General features: G+C 36.7%; 1 protein-coding gene across 6 annotated transcripts in view; it reads right to left on the bottom strand.

Annotated features, from left to right (window-relative positions):
- Nucleotides 1-18,496, bottom strand: part of LOC115345678 (splicing factor SWAP) — a 49,858-nt gene that overhangs the window by 6,142 nt on the left and 25,220 nt on the right. For 2 of the 6 annotated variants that reach the window (XM_030024876.2, XM_030024879.2), the window contains exons 14-16: nucleotides 9,034-9,299; nucleotides 2,592-2,747; nucleotides 1,150-1,275 (exon numbers count right to left, since the gene is read on the bottom strand). In XM_030024876.2, the coding sequence (XP_029880736.1) occupies nucleotides 1,150-1,275; nucleotides 2,592-2,747; nucleotides 9,034-9,299 (548 nt within the window). Of the gene's footprint in view, nucleotides 1-1,149; nucleotides 1,276-2,312; nucleotides 2,422-2,591; nucleotides 2,879-9,033; nucleotides 9,300-18,496 lie in introns of those variants that run through there. The other 4 variants (XM_030024877.2, XR_005933143.1, XM_030024878.2 and 1 more) reach the window with 4 other exon arrangements.

Here is an 18,496-nt window from a genome sequence, read left to right as displayed (position 1 = left end):
TGGTCAAGCAGCAGACACCAACACTGCATTAAAACTAGCACAGGGCTGTGAAAAAATTCTTGTGTGTGTTTACAGGAAGAAAAACATTTTAAGCTTCCATATTTTTTCTGCTTAACCAAATTTGCATGCTGAATTCCACAGAAGCCTCTATTATCTTGAGTTGATGAATGCGAAAAAACTGAATCAATTGAAGTATACTAATGAAGTTCTCAATTATACATACCACACATCAATTAATTAGAGGCTGTCAGGTATGGAAAGTTATCTTAAGAAACAATAGAAGTTTTTTAATAATCCTAAAGTTGAAAGTGATCTCTTTGCTTCTTATTCCACAAGAGATATGGAGAAACAGGTTAAAGACTAAATCTTCACCAATGAGGAGAAAAATTCTGTATGCTCAGTTTAGTAACTTCAGTGTGTTGGGTTTTGTGTACACTTCAGGTGTACATATACAAGCATGAAAAATTTTCACTTCCTTGCATGTTGAAGACACAACATGACATGACATTTCAAAGCCTTCTGGGCACACACTTCGCAGATGTTTTTCTTCTGCAATTGGTGAGCTGAAGTAATGGTTGGTATGCCATTTTGATTATAATAGGTTCAGAGAGACTATATGCAAGGTGCTCTCAAAAAAGGCACCTCTTGTTTCGTATTTCACATTCCACTCTGCCAGTAAAATAATTGCTACATGTAAAGCATACAGTTTGCTAAACTGGAGTTTCCCCTTATTTGTGCAGATATGATGAGATGTCAAGCAATACCAGTAGGAATAACATAATACCACCATATGACCTCTGTGCAGAGGTCATATAGCTTGCACAATCAGAACATGAGAAAATGACCCAACAAGAAGGAAATATGACAGTCCAAATAAAATATGAACTCTCACATCTAGGAGATAGTAGCATATTAACATTTACTGATTTGGTTGTACTTTTAGCGTTCAAACATATGCAAGAATGGGGGAAGAAGAATGAGTGCTTGTATTATTTTTTTGTCTCCACAGCAGTATTTATCTATGCAAATAAAGCTCCAGAACATAAAAAAAAAGTAAGTTCTACCTAGGGAGTATACAACACATCAGGGTATGTTTAAAGTCGCTTACGATGCCAGGACATAACCTTCTCCAGGACCACGTATACTTACTTGGAACGTGGGCGTTTCCGACTATTTCCAGGACTATTACTAATGCGATAAGCTGTTGGAACACTTCTTTCATCTCTCCGTCTTTCTGGTGTGTGAGCCCTTCTCCTAGGTGACCTTGATCGTGACCTGAGCAGGAAAATAAACATCCAAAAGTTTGCTTTTTGTTACTTATTTCATTACTTCTATTTCAGTGGAATTGTGCTGTCACCAAACGCAAATCTAACACTTTTCAAATGCCTATTTTGTACCAACATGGGGTATTTAGTCTCCAAGACTTGTCAGCTGCATAAAAATTTCTTACCCATCCAAGACATTTAGGATGTAGTTATCCATTGCTTTTCACTCCCAAGAGGGATTAAAAAAAAAGCAATTATTTTTTGGTATCGTATGCTAATGTCAACTTCTGTATCAGCAGGTGGAAAAGTTTTACTTTAGTCCAGTCACCTTTTGTGGCAACAGAGTTTACTAACACTGGTATGCAGAAGTCCAATTTGGCTCGAAGCCTGGGATTCTCAGGCCTGACCTTGTCTTCTCAAATTAGAGGTATGTTTTTAGAACTGCTGCATCACAGAGGTAAATACAAGTTTTTGCTTTCAGCGCACCTCCGACACTGACAAGTCCAGGAAATTTTGTCCCTGATGCTGCAGAATAATCCTAGCACAGCCAATATTTTCACCTGTGCAAGTGACCAACAACCCATGATCAGTGTTGTTTGGCACTAGCACTTCAACTTGAGATACTTTTCCTAGAGAAGTGAGAGAGAGAAAGAGATCAAGAGGGAAAAAAGCAAGCATGCCCAGTTAAGATCAGAGATCAACTTAAGAGCTTAACTCTTTCTCTCTATGATTTGGAAATAAGTGGATGTGCAAGTAAAACCTGAGTATTTCTTAATAACAAAATAAATTGAATGAAAAAAGCCCTGAGAGATGGAGGGGAGGGAGGAAGATGGAGAAGGGGGCAACTCAGGGACCCAGCTTGGAAAAAAGAAAGAAAAAAAAACCAAACCCCAAATTCCTGATAGTAACAGTTAGTTTTGTTCTCACTGAAATATATAATTCTAATAATTTTACTTCTATATACTTATTTATTTTAAAGCCTTTCTTATTTATTTGCTATAGGTATGTCATTCCATGTATACCAAACATTCATGTTCATGAAAATACCTAATTTGCAGTGACTAAAAGACAAGCCATTTGTGAAATCACTGATCTTCTGCAGACTCACACCATATATGTAATACACATACACACTCCTGAGCCATTTCTCTTACACCTACAACAAAAGAGATCAACTGAAAATGAAAAAAAGTAATCACAATGGCAGTTAAGTGTTGCAAATTAACTGCTTTGTCACTTAGAAATCTGATCTTTACCAGGCCATTCAGAAGGATTAAAAAAAGGAAAAAAACCAACAGATTATAAAGTTTGGGGTCAGTCAGACACCTTGACATTTTACCAGGATTTCCCTCAAAAGAGCTCCAGCAGTCAAATCTTTTCGTTGTCGAAGTTGCCTGATAATTTTCCCGCTCTGTTGCTGCTGCCATTGATGAGCTGCTCAGACTCGGCTCCATGCTCAGTGTCCCTGTGGATGCTGTGAGTCTGTGATACGGAGGCACACACTTCACATTCAGAATAAAATGTCCTAGTTTTGGTATTAACTAGAATCCTGAAAAGGCTCAGTCCCTTAACCAAAAGCTGAACCTTAGTGAAACATGCCTATATGGACCAGCCTAAAAAAAGTCCAAACAATCAGAAAGAAAAAGGCATTAGCTTCATTTTTATGAACTGACGTTTGTGGTTCTACAACACTTTTCCAATCACCAAATGTTAAGAATTTTGGCCATGAGCTTCCAACAATTAAAAACAGCTTAATAGTTTTACTGCAACACATCAATTATTACTTTCATTAGACTGTTATTTCAAAAGACACTTTGTTCCCTTAAAGTCAGTATCACTTGTGTTTAGTAGAGTCCCAAAAGTTCAAAGGGTTATGAAGCTTGGCATATCTCATTACAAATTAGGAATTAAAACTGTGTGAATAGACACTGCCTCAGCAATCAAAAAATCAGTTTGGAAGGAGGAAAAAACCCCAAGCAACCTTTTTTACAAAGAATAGTTAATTCCAAGTCTCTTTAAATTTCTAACATCAAGGCAAAAAGTCTCACACAAACACACACACAGGTATACTCCATCCAAACTTATTGAAAAGTAACCTGTTAATGAAGTATGCCACTACTAATTACTGTTTATAACTCATTAACTGGATAAACTAAGTGGCTTAGTACTACTCTATTACTAGACAGTATAAAGAAAAACAATATCAAAGAGAAGTTTAGACTTTCCATCTCTACTCTAGTTCAAAATGAACATCCAAATTTCACCTAACCAAATCAATAAATCATTCAGTACATAACGAGTGCCTCTGCTTTCCTTCCTCTCCTCTCATATACACACATAAACCACACTCACACATACAAATACATCATTAGCTTAAATCATGTACTACAAAGATCCATTGGTAGAAAACAGAGATTAAGATGAACATCGTCATTATTTACACTTACTGCCAACCAGCTGTGAAACCTAACTTCTCAGCTAGAACAGCATACTGAAAACTCCAGCGACTGACAACCTACACTTCTTTAAAGAGCACCACTGGTGGGTACGTTTCACATCAAACTTTTTAATAGTGCTTCAAAGCCGATTAGAAAAAAAAAAAAAAAAAAAAAAAAAAAAAAGACACTGATGAAGCATTTACTACAGATGACCAAAAGGTACCAAAGGCTGTTTGTTTTCCAAGACAGATTTAACAAATGTGCCCCATCTTTGACATTAAGTACTTATTTGTAATAACTAATTATCTCTTTGGGACTAACAGCTCCAAAGCAATCCACACTGCAATACCTTACAGCACTTTTGGACACGGTTTACTGTTTCCATGACTTTTGTTTAACTTTAATCTGTCATGTTGGTCTCGAATCGAAACTGTATGCTACCAGGAGCTTTATGGGACTAATTTTGGTACAGAAATTTTGTTCCAGAAAACCACATGCATTTATACAGCGAATTGGTGTTAATTGCTGCCACAACTAAGCCAATATATCTGGGTTCCTTACGCAGCTACAAGTTTTTAAACTTGTTTTTGTAAAACAGGTTTGGTTGTACTAACCAGAAAAATGAATATGGAAAACATGCTTTGAGTCAACTTCATGTTACTTGAACATAATTTTTCAACTTCAATACTGCTGAAGATGCATTAGAAAATATATAAAAATGCAACTGTACAAATATTGTACCTTACCACCAAAGACTATTTTTAAATGAAGCAGATCCTCTAGACCTCTAACAATGCAAAAATAAATTATAAGCAAGTGATATAAAATGGTATACAGAGAAGCACATTGCAAAGTTAATCTGTAGGATTTCTACACACAATACGCATTTTGGGAAAAAAAAAAATTAAGATACACAAACCAAAAAGGAAGAGCTTGAAAAGTATACTGAACATCACTTGAATAAAGAGCAAAGGAAGTTACAGCAAATTGCTGTGTTTAACTTCACTTCCCACATGTCATTTCCTATTAGCTCATCACAATAAGTTATATGGTAAAGGTGATTTTTAATCTTACTTTTTGAAACAACTCACACCATTAAATAGTAACTACTCAAAATGTTTTTAAACAGAAGCTCAACTAGTGTCCATATGGAAATCTCACAAAATCTAAGGCTTTAAGACTGTTCCCCAAATACAGGGCATGTATTGAGTGGTCATTATTACAATTTAGAGATTACGATTCATTATCATCTGAATGCAATATAGTCTAATGAAAAATCATGAAATAAGCATAGCTCCTCTTTTGGCTGTCACAGTTAATTTAAAAATAACAGTTTAAATAACTTTAAAGCCAAAATACTTATTTTCACTGTGCAGATACTTGAAACCTAGTAAGCTACTCTCTAAGAAAGTTATGAAAGTTTGTTTATTAAGAAAATGATCTTGCTATTCTGAATTATTTGATTAACAGGAACTGGAGCGGTAATTACTACAGAAAGGGAAAATTCCAGCTTTTTTCAGTCCAATCTTGAGGTAAAATAAAGCATCAATAATCACTTTATATTGAGATTTGTAGGTTAGAATATACATTTTGAACAGAATAAAATAAGGCAACAAAATCTCAAACATAAAACATCAGACTGAGACATTCAAATAAAGCACAGTTACTCAAAATAGGGATGTTCCAGTAATGTTTATCATCGGTGTCCACACAATAAAGACTATCTCTAAGCACCATCCACTTAATACAAGATGAACACATTAAACTCTACAAATAGTTTACACTTTATCCGAGGATGGTATGACTCTTCACATAACTATTCATTCAGCAGTAAGCTGTAACATCTAAAGTTTTGGGAATCTAGGAAAAAAACATTGTTCTAGGTGAAGCACTGGGAAAACTGAAGAGCAAAGAGATGTGAAAGGTGCCATGTTTTGAATGAGACAAGACAATGCATGGAAATAATTTCCTCTGAATCAACACTGAATATATAAATAAATAAAAAAGGGAAATAAACCCAGTCATATCTTCTAGCTAGGCAACAACGTTTGCCTTTTTTTGTCAATTACTGAGACAAGGCATTATTTTTGCTTAAAATTTGAGAGACAAAACACATCAGTATCTGACTGGGTTATGAATCAGCCTCCCACTCTTGATTACTCTACAAATTTTCTCATTTCAGGGGCAAGAGCTTTAATTTTGGAAATACAGTGAGTATGTTAAGGCATAGCAAACACCTTCAATAAAGCAAGCCTTCAATCATCACCACTTCTTGTATAATGTGAGACCATGTGGACCCTAATTAAAAAGGTAGGGCTAGAAAAGACTTCAAGAAATAAGACTATTCAATATTCTCCAAACTATAATTCTCGATACAGGAATTTTCCACAATGGAGTGTTCACAAGCTATATTAACTACCTTTACCACTGAGACACTATTAAATGTTTTCTAGTCTCTCTCTTACCAATTTAAATCCATTACTTATCATCTAAACCCCAAGGACTGAAGAAGAATGTTCTATCTCCTCTTTTTTGGCATACATGAAGATTCATTTCATCTTCCTTCGGTCTTCCCAAACAGTTATTCCAACTCTTTTTTTCTTCTTAATTCTGAAAATTTTTGATGATTCCCTCTAAACTTCCTCCAGCTACTCTAATTCCTTCTAAAGGATGCACAAAACTGGACACAGTACTCTAGCTGAGGCCAAACAGCACAACATCTTCCAGATGAGGAGACACTTGATGCATCCTGCGTAAGATTTGCTTGTCTTTACTGACTACATTAAAGTAAACCAAAACAGTCACTATATTAAGTATCAGATGCAGGAGTAAGGTATTCATTACAGTTGAATTACAAGAGATCCTTAGGCAGAAGCTTAGATTTAACCATGTTCTTGTGAAATGCTATAGATAGGAAGGTACATTCAGATTTCTAACAGGTCTCTCACCTATATAATTGCTGCTAAAAACATTTCATACAGCCTGCAAAAAGCTCAAAGGGAATGGGCACCCACTCAGCACTGATGATACTGCCTTAAGTTCCCAGAAACAATGGGTTTCTGAATGGGAGACAGACACTCCAAAGACCCTTGTTTAAACTGGTACTCGCAGAACAGAAAGACAGGCTGAATAGAAAGCCCCTTCCCATTCAGCTCTAACTCCTGTCAAGTTTTATAACATGCAAAATGTTTTCAGTGCAAGATGTAGTGCAGTTTTTCTGAAACATTTTTAAAATTCAGCTAGCCAGCACCAAGCTTATTGGACTTCTCAGGTTGTAGAATTTAACAGCTGATCTAGGAAATATCTAACCAGATTTAATCAGGTGTTGTGTTGACTCACGATGTTAAGGCTTTTATGTATCTGTTATTTGATTTGTGCCAGGAGGCACACTCAAGATGGCACACAAATATTAGCTCCAGTAGATTAACTGTTCTTGGTGATTTTTGTGTAATTTCTCCACCAGCTGAACTATGGCCACCAAAAAAAAAACCCCAACCAAAACATAATGAGACTATCCACTACGTATGTGGTAGACTTCAGTAGACTGTTGTTTGTCTTTTCACCAGCAGAACCAAATGTAGACCAGCTGGTGGAAGTATTCAAGCCTCTATAACAGACCAGATATCTTATCTCCCTGAAGTCACAGAAGATGTATCTCAGTATGTATCAAACCGAACTTGCAAGTTCCCATTAATCTGGTTACTGCCCAATGCAAACTCATGCAACGTGCAGGATTATCTTTATCCTATTGAGTAGCATACCCAAGTACTGGTAAGGATCTTCTCAGATGATTCTTTGTCCTTTTCAAGGTACCACAGAAGATGAATTAAATTTTTTTTAGCATTACTACGTTTCTCCTTGGTTTTACCATATATCAGTAAAGTCATGGATAAATATATGCAATATAGCTTGGATGAAATGGCATGGGAGGTTCAAGTGAAGATATGGCTTGATAGGGAGTTGAAAAGATGAGTGATTCACCTGAGGAGACTTTCCCCAAGATATCCTTAACTCTGAGAAGACTTGCATTCACTTCTTAAACAAGGAAAGCTTCATTCAGCATCATTCCCTTTACACGCTGGTAAGCACAGAAAAGGAATGAAAGGCACACAGTATTTTGGAATGTGCCTTATAACATAGAGCATCATGACCACCTATTGTGAAAGGCAGTCAAATAAGCAGCATGTCAGACTGATCGTTTCAGCCCAAGTTATGTTCATTTAATTCCTTGCATCTCTGAATAGCAGAGATGTCTTCAGCAAAGTACTGTATTTAACCGTAAAAATTTAGTATAAAATAAAAAGTTGTAACATGTTAACACTTAATCATATTAGTGTAGTTAGACACTTCGTTAAGCAAACAAAAAAATGCACAAGGAAATATAAGATGAGAAGTTTTGTCACACTGCCGTAAAGGGCTAGAAGCTGTTTTTCAGGAAGAAGTATGTCATAGGCATGGCCACAAAGATAAAGGAGTGTATGATTTTGCATGCATCACATACATATATAGCTGTATTAGTATTTATATGCACAATTACTCAAAACACTGTTCTGTAGCATGATCCGGAGAATGCAACCTCAAGAATAAGCCCTTCCTACTGACCACAATAACTGCTATGCGGCAGAGCATTCAGATATGACAAATTTTACAGACAGTAAACTTTAAAGTTGCCTAGACCCAAATGTCTTAGATGTAATTAACAATATTCATATAGCACAATATATATCATCTTATAGCTGGATAATTAATAGAGGGAATTTATGATCATTAATGATTACATATAGATTTAAATGCACTGGGCTACATTCTTCTATGGTCTCCCTTCCTCATCAACTCTGTTTTCACCCTTCTTCAATTCCTGTCGTATCTCTCCTGCCATTCATCCATCCATCGTACTTTTTCACATTGTACCCAACTGCTTGCTTTCCTGCTGTGCTTTGCTGTTCAACCACCCGGTTCTCTACATCTATTTCTTATCTTAATATTGTCTGGTTACTTTACTCCAGCAACCGTCACAGACTTATTAGCAAGTCCTCTTCCTGCTATAATTGCATTCCTACATATTATAACCAGGTATTTCACAAACCAAAGTGAAAAAGCATTTACTAGTACAAATTTTGCACTATGTAATTAGAAATTAATGATTCGTTATTTCATTAAAACTATTTTCAAAGACCTTCCACATTTGATGATACTTGTTTAATGTCTTCAAGGTGACTATGCCCTTTGTAATGGGTACGAAGACGCTTATGTAACGGAAGAAGTGCAAAAATGTTTTAAGTGTTAGCCCACACAGAACTCTAAAGAATACGTTTGGTTTCCAAACCCACCTTGAATGCCTGACAGTTCTATAGGCAGTGGGAAGTGAGTGCTTTGCTTTTGAATGTGATCTAGATCTGGACTTAGATGATGAATGATACTTGAATGGTGATCGAGATCTTGTCCGAGATCTTTTCTTGTGTTTTTTTCTTTTCTTTTCTTTTTCTTCATCCCTAGGAGGATCTTTGCTTTTGCTTGAAGGCCTTTCTGCTTGTTTAACTTCTAAGGTGGGTAAAGTTCTGACTGCAGTCACAGGACACGGTATACTATTGACACTCTGAAATCAAAGGCAAACAAAGAACAGTGTTCAGTTTTCAAAGTTGTGTACAAATTTTTAATTTGAGAAATTCCTGTAAGTGTGGACAATACATAAGCATCTCTAGTCCTTTATACTAAACAGAGGGCTACATCTACCCCTGAGCATGCCACATACATGCACATTCTGGCAAAGAAACTTAAGATATGCTGCTTGGTAGTCTTGCCAATATACAATACAGGTTTTTGCAGAAATTCTGGATAATGAGTACAACAGCAAGGAAAATAATAACTAACCATCACCTTACACTTTTTGACTCATTAAAGTGTGTGAGACATACATCCACCTAGCTGTGATATCAATAACAAACTAACCTCCCACAAATGCTTTAAAACCTCACAGTGCTGCATCAGTATTATGTAAAGTGTGCGTAAGGCTGACATCTTCAAAAATGTGCATCTGGTAGTATTTAATGGAGGCCTATACAGTTCCCCAAAGATACATACACAAGCTGGGATATGCATGCTAAGACTGTCAGCTTAACTAGGACATAGTTCTGAAGTTTTCATCTTCAGTTTTTAGAAGAAATGTGTTCTAAAAAATGGGTACTATCAGATATCTTTTCATCTATTTATCCCTTTCATTTAAAAAAAGATAAACCTGAAAATACAATGAGGAACTACTGACATTTAAAGTTAAGTTTTAGTGTCACTTTCATCCCTGAACTGTGCTGTTTAGATTACAACCTCAAGGAAAACAGCAAAACTAATTAGTGCTGATAAAAATTATTTCTGTACTTTGCGAAATAAATGTTTTGCATGTAAAGGGTTGAGAAGATCACAAAAATTATTATCTCAAAGATAGAACAGGTCCATGCACAATTCATGCTCAGCGAGTAATTCTGACTGCAGTCAGTCAAGCAAAACATACCATACTCTAAGAAATTTTCAAATTATCAGCTTGTACCTGAGAGAATTTTGCTCAATACCTTGTTTAGAACAATTCAAGTCAGGCGCTATAGATATGGTCCTCATTTCAAAGCCTGTCATTCCCCTAGCTGTCATTTCAAGGCAACTGGAGAAATCAGTTTCCCTCTGTCATAATTTCAGCTCCACCTCATCTGACACTTTCACCGTTTGATACAAGGAAGCTTACCGTGATCAGAATAAGAAGTAACACATTAAAAACTGAAATTACCGAATTAGAAACAGGTGATCTTTTCCTTTCTTTTTACCCTTCTCCTACTGTGAATATGTCAAGGCAATAATTGACCACATTTGAATAATTGGAAATCTAGCTTTGCTTCAAGTTAGAGAGCCATGACACTTTTCTGAGCTTTAACGGATAACTGCTATCACAGTATTTACAAAAGTATTTACAAAAATAGCAATAAAGCAGCACTAAAGTAGTTTGCTTCAAGGATTATAAACATTTTACAGCATGATAATTTGAGTGACTGGTTTACCAGACGCCCATTTCCAATTTCACTAACTTCACAGTCCACATGTAATTGCAGACACCTCATCTCCAAAGTTCAGAGTTTCCAAAGAGACCACCACAGTCAACTTTTGTTCCTTGACAATGTTATTCATTTCTTTATACAGTGTCTTAGTCTTCACTTTGAACATTACTGAATATGTAATAGACCAGTTTGCCTTGAAGTAGACACCTCTAATAGCTTGAAACGAAATAGCTGTAGGCAAAGTAGAGTTAAGTGGCAAAGGAGAGAGAAGAAAAAAACAACTGTTTTCAGCACCCCAGTTCATTTGGCCACATCAAACACAAGCTATCATAACACTGCCAAAAAGGATGTTAATAAATGAATGACACATTTACTTTTAGCTAACACATAGAGATTCTCTCCGCAATCAGAACAAAGAACGCCAAAATGCTAAGCACCCCTAAGTATCCACCAAAAGCATTGGATGCTGAAACCGTGGGCTCTCCTTGACTTTCAGGATACTTACACTAAAGGGTGACAGTGTTGTCCAGATATCTCTGAGAAAAGCACAGCTGCAGGCTGGCTGGCTGTAGATTCAGTCACCACTGCTTCAGCTTACTGAAGAATCATGTTTGGAAAGCCATACAGATGTAACTTTAGCTACCCCCAGGCGAATTCATAGGTTCTGGAGTGCAGGACAACGGCTAACACACAGGGAGAAGTCACCTACCCGTCCAAACCTATGCAACGCATCACTGCGACCAGGAGCTCTGGTGATACTTGTCAGGTCACAACGGCATGATCAACTGTGAACAAACATGCCGATTCCCTCAGTGGCAACTCTGGTTGCCTCCAAGAAAAAAGTCATGAGCAAAATGACCCAATTTACCATCAGAGCAGAACATAGAGCTCAGTGAAAGAACTTAACGTCAGCAAGTTGCCAAGCCACAAAGAAAATTTCTAGGTGTATAAATAATGCTGCTGAATAAAAATATTTGGAAAAAAAGAAACTGTTAGCCTCTGTCAAATAGAAGAAGCTGTCACTGGTTTGTGTTTTTACTAGTGAAAGTTGATGCAGGCAAACTAAGGTAATGGGAACTAAAATTGGAGGAACAAGTGCAGGAAAAAAGTATCAAAGCAAGCACAGATTCTGGGAGATTATTAAGCATTTCCAATAGGCAGAAAAGCTCTGTTTTACTGACCAGGCTCTGCAAATCTGCAGGCCAGTAGCACACCGTTTTGGAAAGTACGGCAACAAACTGGTTACCTGATGAATTTTATTATGAATCTCCAGGGATGAGAGATTTAAACTTTTTGAGATCTCTTCTAAGAGGTTACACTGCAAACATTCAGGTAGCATTCATTTGATCTCACTTCTTTATCCATTTTGGGTAACAGCACATTTCTTTGGCCCTCATTAAACACTACAGTGTCAGACAATTTCACTGGCAGAGTTGTTCTTCAGCATTTTATTTGCACGACTGAAGCAAATCTGACTAAAATAACACTTCCTACAGTAAACACTTGGTATAAAGAAATGTTTCAGATATACCTTTTTGGAAAACAAAGAAGATTCAGTAACTCTTGTTTAGCAGTAATGGGTTAGGAAAGAGCTCTGTATCAGGAAGACATTATAGCTATACGAGAACAGAAACGAGCACTTTAGTTAATTACATGACATTTGCATATTTGCAGTATTCATAAGACCAGAACACACATTAGTTATTCTGGGGTTATGCTACTTAATCAATACACAAAGCCAACATTAGAAGTGAACCAAAAGGTGCTTATTGCAACAGAACAAAACACTGCCATTGTTCCTGATACAAGCAAAATCAACTGCTAAAGAACATTATCAATAATGTTACTACTACCACTTTTACAACTGGCTAATATACTTCTGTTCTGAACAGCTGAATTTTGCAGTAATTTGAATCCTGTGTTAGATCAAAATTGGAAACAGTGAGGAATGTCAGATCCGTGAAGAGTTAATCAACAATTTTCTTACTTCATTAAAATCTGAAAATACTCCAGATTCTTTTCTACCACTGTACCTTGTTTACCGCAGGTTCCCCAAAGCTTATGGTGAAGTATTCCCTGATGGAGAATTAATAAGCAACTGTCTACCAGCAATGGAAGCATATGATTGTTCTGTGCATCAAAGCGAGCAGTTACTGCTTTTAGAAGAGTTTGTCAGTCTTAGCCTCAATAAATTGGCCAAAATGATTAAATAGAAGTGGTAAAACATTTCCTATAGAATAGATCAAATACTCAATACTCGAAGACTCAACCATTTCATCAGGGTTTAGCTGCTGCACTGAAACACAGCTATTAACAGTACACTGACTGTGATAAGTTCTTCAAAACCAGACAGAATTTGCATTCTCAATTTTGAAGGGCCAACTGTAAAGAAATCAGTGGCTGTGAATCTGTTTGCTGTATGGATCAATAAGCCTTTGTATCTTGAGTACTTTGAAGACTAAAAATCAAGGCACAGAACATTCTTAACTGCCTCACCTATCTTAATTAAGATGGCAGTTCCTGATATTTACCTTTTTTCCTCCTTTTAAATTTTAATTAAAGTATTTACAGTATGAGGAATTACATCACTCATGTAGTTTTTGATAGCACGGTTCTTGCAATAAAAAGAAGTTCCAAATGCCAGCAAGCTATCCACCCCCCAAATACCACATTAGTATGTGACATTTTGTTTTGTGTTTTTATCTGTCCTTTTGAAAAAGCAAGATAAGGGAAATTTAAACACACACACTCCCCCTTCCATGCTAAACAGAAGATATAGACACCTATATTCTGAAAAAAAAAAAAGTAGAGAAAGAAATGAATGGCCCTAAAATATTCTAAAGCATTTTTCCTTTAAATACTTATTGAATGGTTTTCATTAGACAATTAGATTTTGCTCACAAATTAACAATTAAGAAAATATGCAAACATAAAATTATGTTATGCATTATTATTCCAAAGAGGCATGCAGTAATATCTACAGTCCATTGCTAAAAAAAGTAGGATCAACTACAGTAGCATGAAAGATGTACACTATCTACAGTTGTGGATAATGCTGTTATGCTTGGCAAAACTTGAATGGCATCTTATTTTTAAACATGGCACACTTCTGTTTTACTCGTAAACAGACTGCTTTCCGCACACACACAAAGAAGAAAATTGTTACGTACAGGACAACAGTAAGGACAAGCTATCTAAAGAAACAAATGATAAAACAGGGCTTCAAAACAGGGAGGATGAAAGAACCAAAAGAAGTTAAGTTTTGCTTTGTACTATAGAATCTTTATATTCAGAGGCACAACAGCAGATGACATTTGGGACAAGCCATTAAAATAGAGTTACTTTCAAATCATGAGCTTGTCTGTTTTTGCAGCAGTATGATAGTGGATTACTCTCCTTGTTTAAATTGGATACTAAGGTTTATACAGGTAACAGTTTGGGTATAACCAACTGTCTTTTACATGCATATCAAAGTACTATCACCCCTAAAGCATTTCTGACATAGGATAAAATATGATAGATTAGCAGAATAATCCGTATTAGAAACCCATCAGACACACTATTAGTTAAATCATGTCCTGTAGACAAAAGTCAGACTTTGTACTTGTACTACTTGTACTACACTTGCAGAACACCTGTCACTACATCAAGTAACTTCTTTGAAGAAGTTAAATACACTGTGCCTTGTCTAGCCAGCCAACAGTGCTGGCCTCTTCTCCTATTTCTGTCAGGTATTACCAGAACCAGTAGATTCTGGGAGACACTTTATCAATTAAATTACTTTAACGGTTACTTATGACCAACTTCTTTGACAAAGAATGCAGGTCTGCAGTCCTTCCTTTCACAGGGACAGCACAGGGGACTTTACCTACACAAATTATATTTACCAAAACTTTTTGCTGGAAGGAATGATTCAGCAGCTTAGATTTTCCCTCTGAAAGACTCCTATAACCTGCTGCTATTATCAACCACTGTTAACAAAAACATTAAGCAAGCGTTCACCAGCAAGACACTGAACCATGCCAGTTTTCTCCTGTGAGGCTTGGCTGCACACAGATGGAGAACCACAGCTCCATAAGAGATTCTCTTCCTTTCTCTTTTTCAACCTTTTGCTCCCAGATGCACTTAAGAACAATACTGCTCAGATGGACAGGGTTAGGGATAATCAAGAGTTTTGAACTAGCACATTTGCAGAAAAATGACATTTTAACCCCTAAAAAAGATGGCAAAAACATTACAAGCCTGCTATACCAAGTGTACTGTACCAAGGCCTACTACCAAGGGTGACACCTATATTCAGAATTCAACTCGTGCCAATAGCCAACATATTTGCTTTATTAAGCTGAAAAATAAAAATAAACATAATAATAATAATTTTTTAAAAGTAAAACAAAACAAAACAAACATACCATCTCAACATGAGCTCTCCCAATGTCTAATCTACTTAATTCAGTTTTTGATAAATATATATAGGAACATGCACAACTAGCCTTTATTCTACTTTATAGAGAAAGATGTCATTTTAATTTTTAAAATTTAAATTAATTTTAATAATTTTGGATAAGGTTTGCATTTCAGATTACAAAACACCTTACTATATTTGTTTAAAAATACAAAAGCATTTCAATGCAACACTCCAGACAACCTGGCATACTCCAGCTCTGCGTATCTAGAACTGCAGTTGTTAAAGCTACAGGTTGTTTCCTGTTGTAGGATAAAGAACCTATGTTCACTACAGAATGATTGCAACGTCTCTTTACTGACACTACCTGACAGATGTGCCAGCTGGCTGATTTTCTTGTTACAAAAGTGTCTACTTGAAATATATATGTAAACACAAGAAGTGAGATGCCACCCAGTTATAGTTTACCCCTGTCCTGAAAAAGGGCAAAGACTTCACTAGCTACAATGTTACTGGAAGCTGATCAGTTTTGGAAACTGAGCTAAACTACATGTTTTCCAAGTACTGGTTTGAGGAAGTATTATGCTTAACTGCACTGTTGTAATGCATGCAAGAATGGTGAGGAGCCATTTGTGAAAAGCTGTGCTGCTTCATTGCTCAAGCTCATTTTTCAGCCTTTTCCTGTTGCTTGATTTCATTTTAAGGAAAAACAGGAAACCCTATAAAAGAAATAATTCAGCTATGGAAAAGTAGATCAACTATTTTTAAGCATCAGCTGAAGTCAAAAAAGCTTAAAAGCACTATGTTCTGTGGTATCAACTGTCCTTTACATGCAGTAGCAGAATCAATTTTGTTCAAAGGTATAATGTATGCTCGGTACCAGCATTTCTTTCAAGAATACTAGGTTATCAGGAAAATCTGACAGTGGTCAAAAAAGCTTTGCTCATTTAATGCATTTCTACATGTGTGGTAAGCAGGTTTTCAGCACAAATGTACACTGTGTATACACATAAATAGTATTACTGGTTTTTATATAGGCAGGGGCAATCTCATGGCAATTATACATCTCCCATGGACATCCATAGAGTTGGGGTTGTTGAGCCTGGAGAAGAGAAGGCTCCGGGGAGACCTTACAGCAGCCTTCCAGTACTTAAAAGGGGTCTGCAGGAAAGCTGGAGAGGGACTTTTTACAAGGGCATGTAGTGATAGGACAAGGGGTAAGAGCTTTAAACTGAAAGAAGGTGGATTTAGATTAGATATTAGGAATAAATTATTACTGTGAGGGTGGTGAGACACTGGAACAGGTTGCTCAGAGAAGTTGTGGATGCCCCATCCCTGGCAGTGTTCAAGGCCAGGTTGGATGGGGCTTTGAGCAACCTGGTCTAGTGGAAGGTGTCCCTGCCCATGGCAGGGGGCTTGGAACTAGATCATCTTTAAGGTCCCTTCCAAACCAAACCATTCTATGATGACACTCATCTGCTCTTCTGAAAAAGAGTCAGCTGTTACTGAAGAGTTACTGGTTATTTCAGGCATTCTCTTAAAGAAAAATATCAAAAGAACCTCCGCTTAGAAATACCTATGTCCTTGACAAATCCCCTTGAGAAGGAAAGCAGAACTGCAAGTCTGGGGAGTTTTGCATTGTCATTGCCTCTTTGCATTCACTCTTCAATATACAACTGAAAAAAGTACTGAACATTTGTGCCAGTCAGGGAAAATTTGTCAGCAGTAGCAACAAGAATCCCAAACAGGATCTCTTTTGGGATGCGACCATACTCAATTTGCATATCTGCTCTCTATGCTGATATGGATCACCTAAACCGCAGGTAGGTCTCTTTCAATTGCCTGTTCTTCTGAAAGCCTTTTGAGGTGTAATCCATGATTTATTTGGAAAAATCAAGAACTGGGCAATGAATTACTTGTTAGGTACTGGAATTCTTTCTGTGGGAAAGGAAATGATGGAAAGCCATGTCATTCATTCTTGTAACCAGTCTGTCACAATCAATATCTGAAATTTTCTATCAGTATCTGGAGATGAAGTTTTGCTTGATTAGTGCAACCAAGAGTGATTTACTGGCTTTTCTGGAAGCAATGTAATTCCAAACCCAGGAAACTGAGGTTCTACTTCCCAACAATATTTGTATTTGCAATGTGCATGGAAGGTCTGACTGCAGCATATACAGACAAACACAGGAATTTCCATCAGGCTTGTGAAGGATCCTACAACAATACCCCAAGCTGAATAAAATTCCGGCTCTATTTAGGTTAAGTTTCAGGAAACTACATAGTCTACACCAAATCCCATTCCTACTTTTTCCCCACAGCTGTTTACAGCTATGGCAGTGAAGATGTAAGTCTAAGGTGACTTTGTTGAAAATGGATTTTGACAGCTTTTCTTCGATTCAGAAGAGATTGCCTGGACTTGTTGGAGGTGTCCGTACAGGTGCTGGAAACACAGACTCCCCCGCCTTTTAGCAAGCATACATCAGATCGCACTGAATTGGGATGTGCTTATCATAAAATGATGCTTAGGCTGAATAGAAATGAGTGACACTCCTGAAAGTAAAATTATCATTTTTTAAGCTAGGACAAGCACTATACTGGCAGAAAGAGAAAGTGGCTCAGTGAAAAAACTGGAACAAGGGGAAAAGAAAAAAAAGAACAGAAACCAAGTAGGAAAATAGCCTATTGTCCTCTGTGGATGAAGTTAAGCAATTAGGAACTTAAATGGAAAATACACAACATAAATGGGAAAGTGACTCTTTGATAGAGAACATAGCTCTGCTGCCAAAGCCTGCAGATGGAGAGAAAAGCTTCAGGATAGCGCTCCGATGCATGAACAAATCAATACTTGAAGGATTTTCCTATACAATAAATTCAAATCCCTCATTTAGGCTTTTAAAATCATAGTTATTTTATTGAAATCAGAAAGGGTTTATGTGAAACACATTATTTCTTAGCTATTTTAAACAGCATTTTCTGTTTATTAGTAGGAAAAAAGCAGATGTGTGGCTTTGATCAATAAAGGTTTTAGAGTTTTGTTTTATATTTCATTACCGAAGTTTCATTACTAAAGTCTTTTGGCCCAAGATTCTTCTTTAACCTGGCCTACTCAAAAATTCTAAGTCTTAAAACTGACTTCTAGAGGCTCTGCCTAGAAAGGGATTTTTATTATAACTACTCATCAACAGACAGACTAGTAATGGTTCTGTTTGCTGCAGAAGATAATGCCAACTAGATGATTAGCTGTTACTTCTGCATGATAAATCCTCTTTTTCCTCTTTGTGATAAATTCTAGCAAGCCAAACTATGGCTATGAGAAAATGGCCAACATCCAAATGGCAAGGGAACTTACTA

Source organism: Aquila chrysaetos, chromosome 9 (genome assembly GCF_900496995.4).
Source record: "Aquila chrysaetos chrysaetos chromosome 9, bAquChr1.4, whole genome shotgun sequence".
In the NCBI taxonomy this organism is placed as follows: Eukaryota; Metazoa; Chordata; class Aves; order Accipitriformes; family Accipitridae; genus Aquila; species Aquila chrysaetos.
This window is presented reverse-complemented; position numbering and strand designations above follow the sequence as displayed.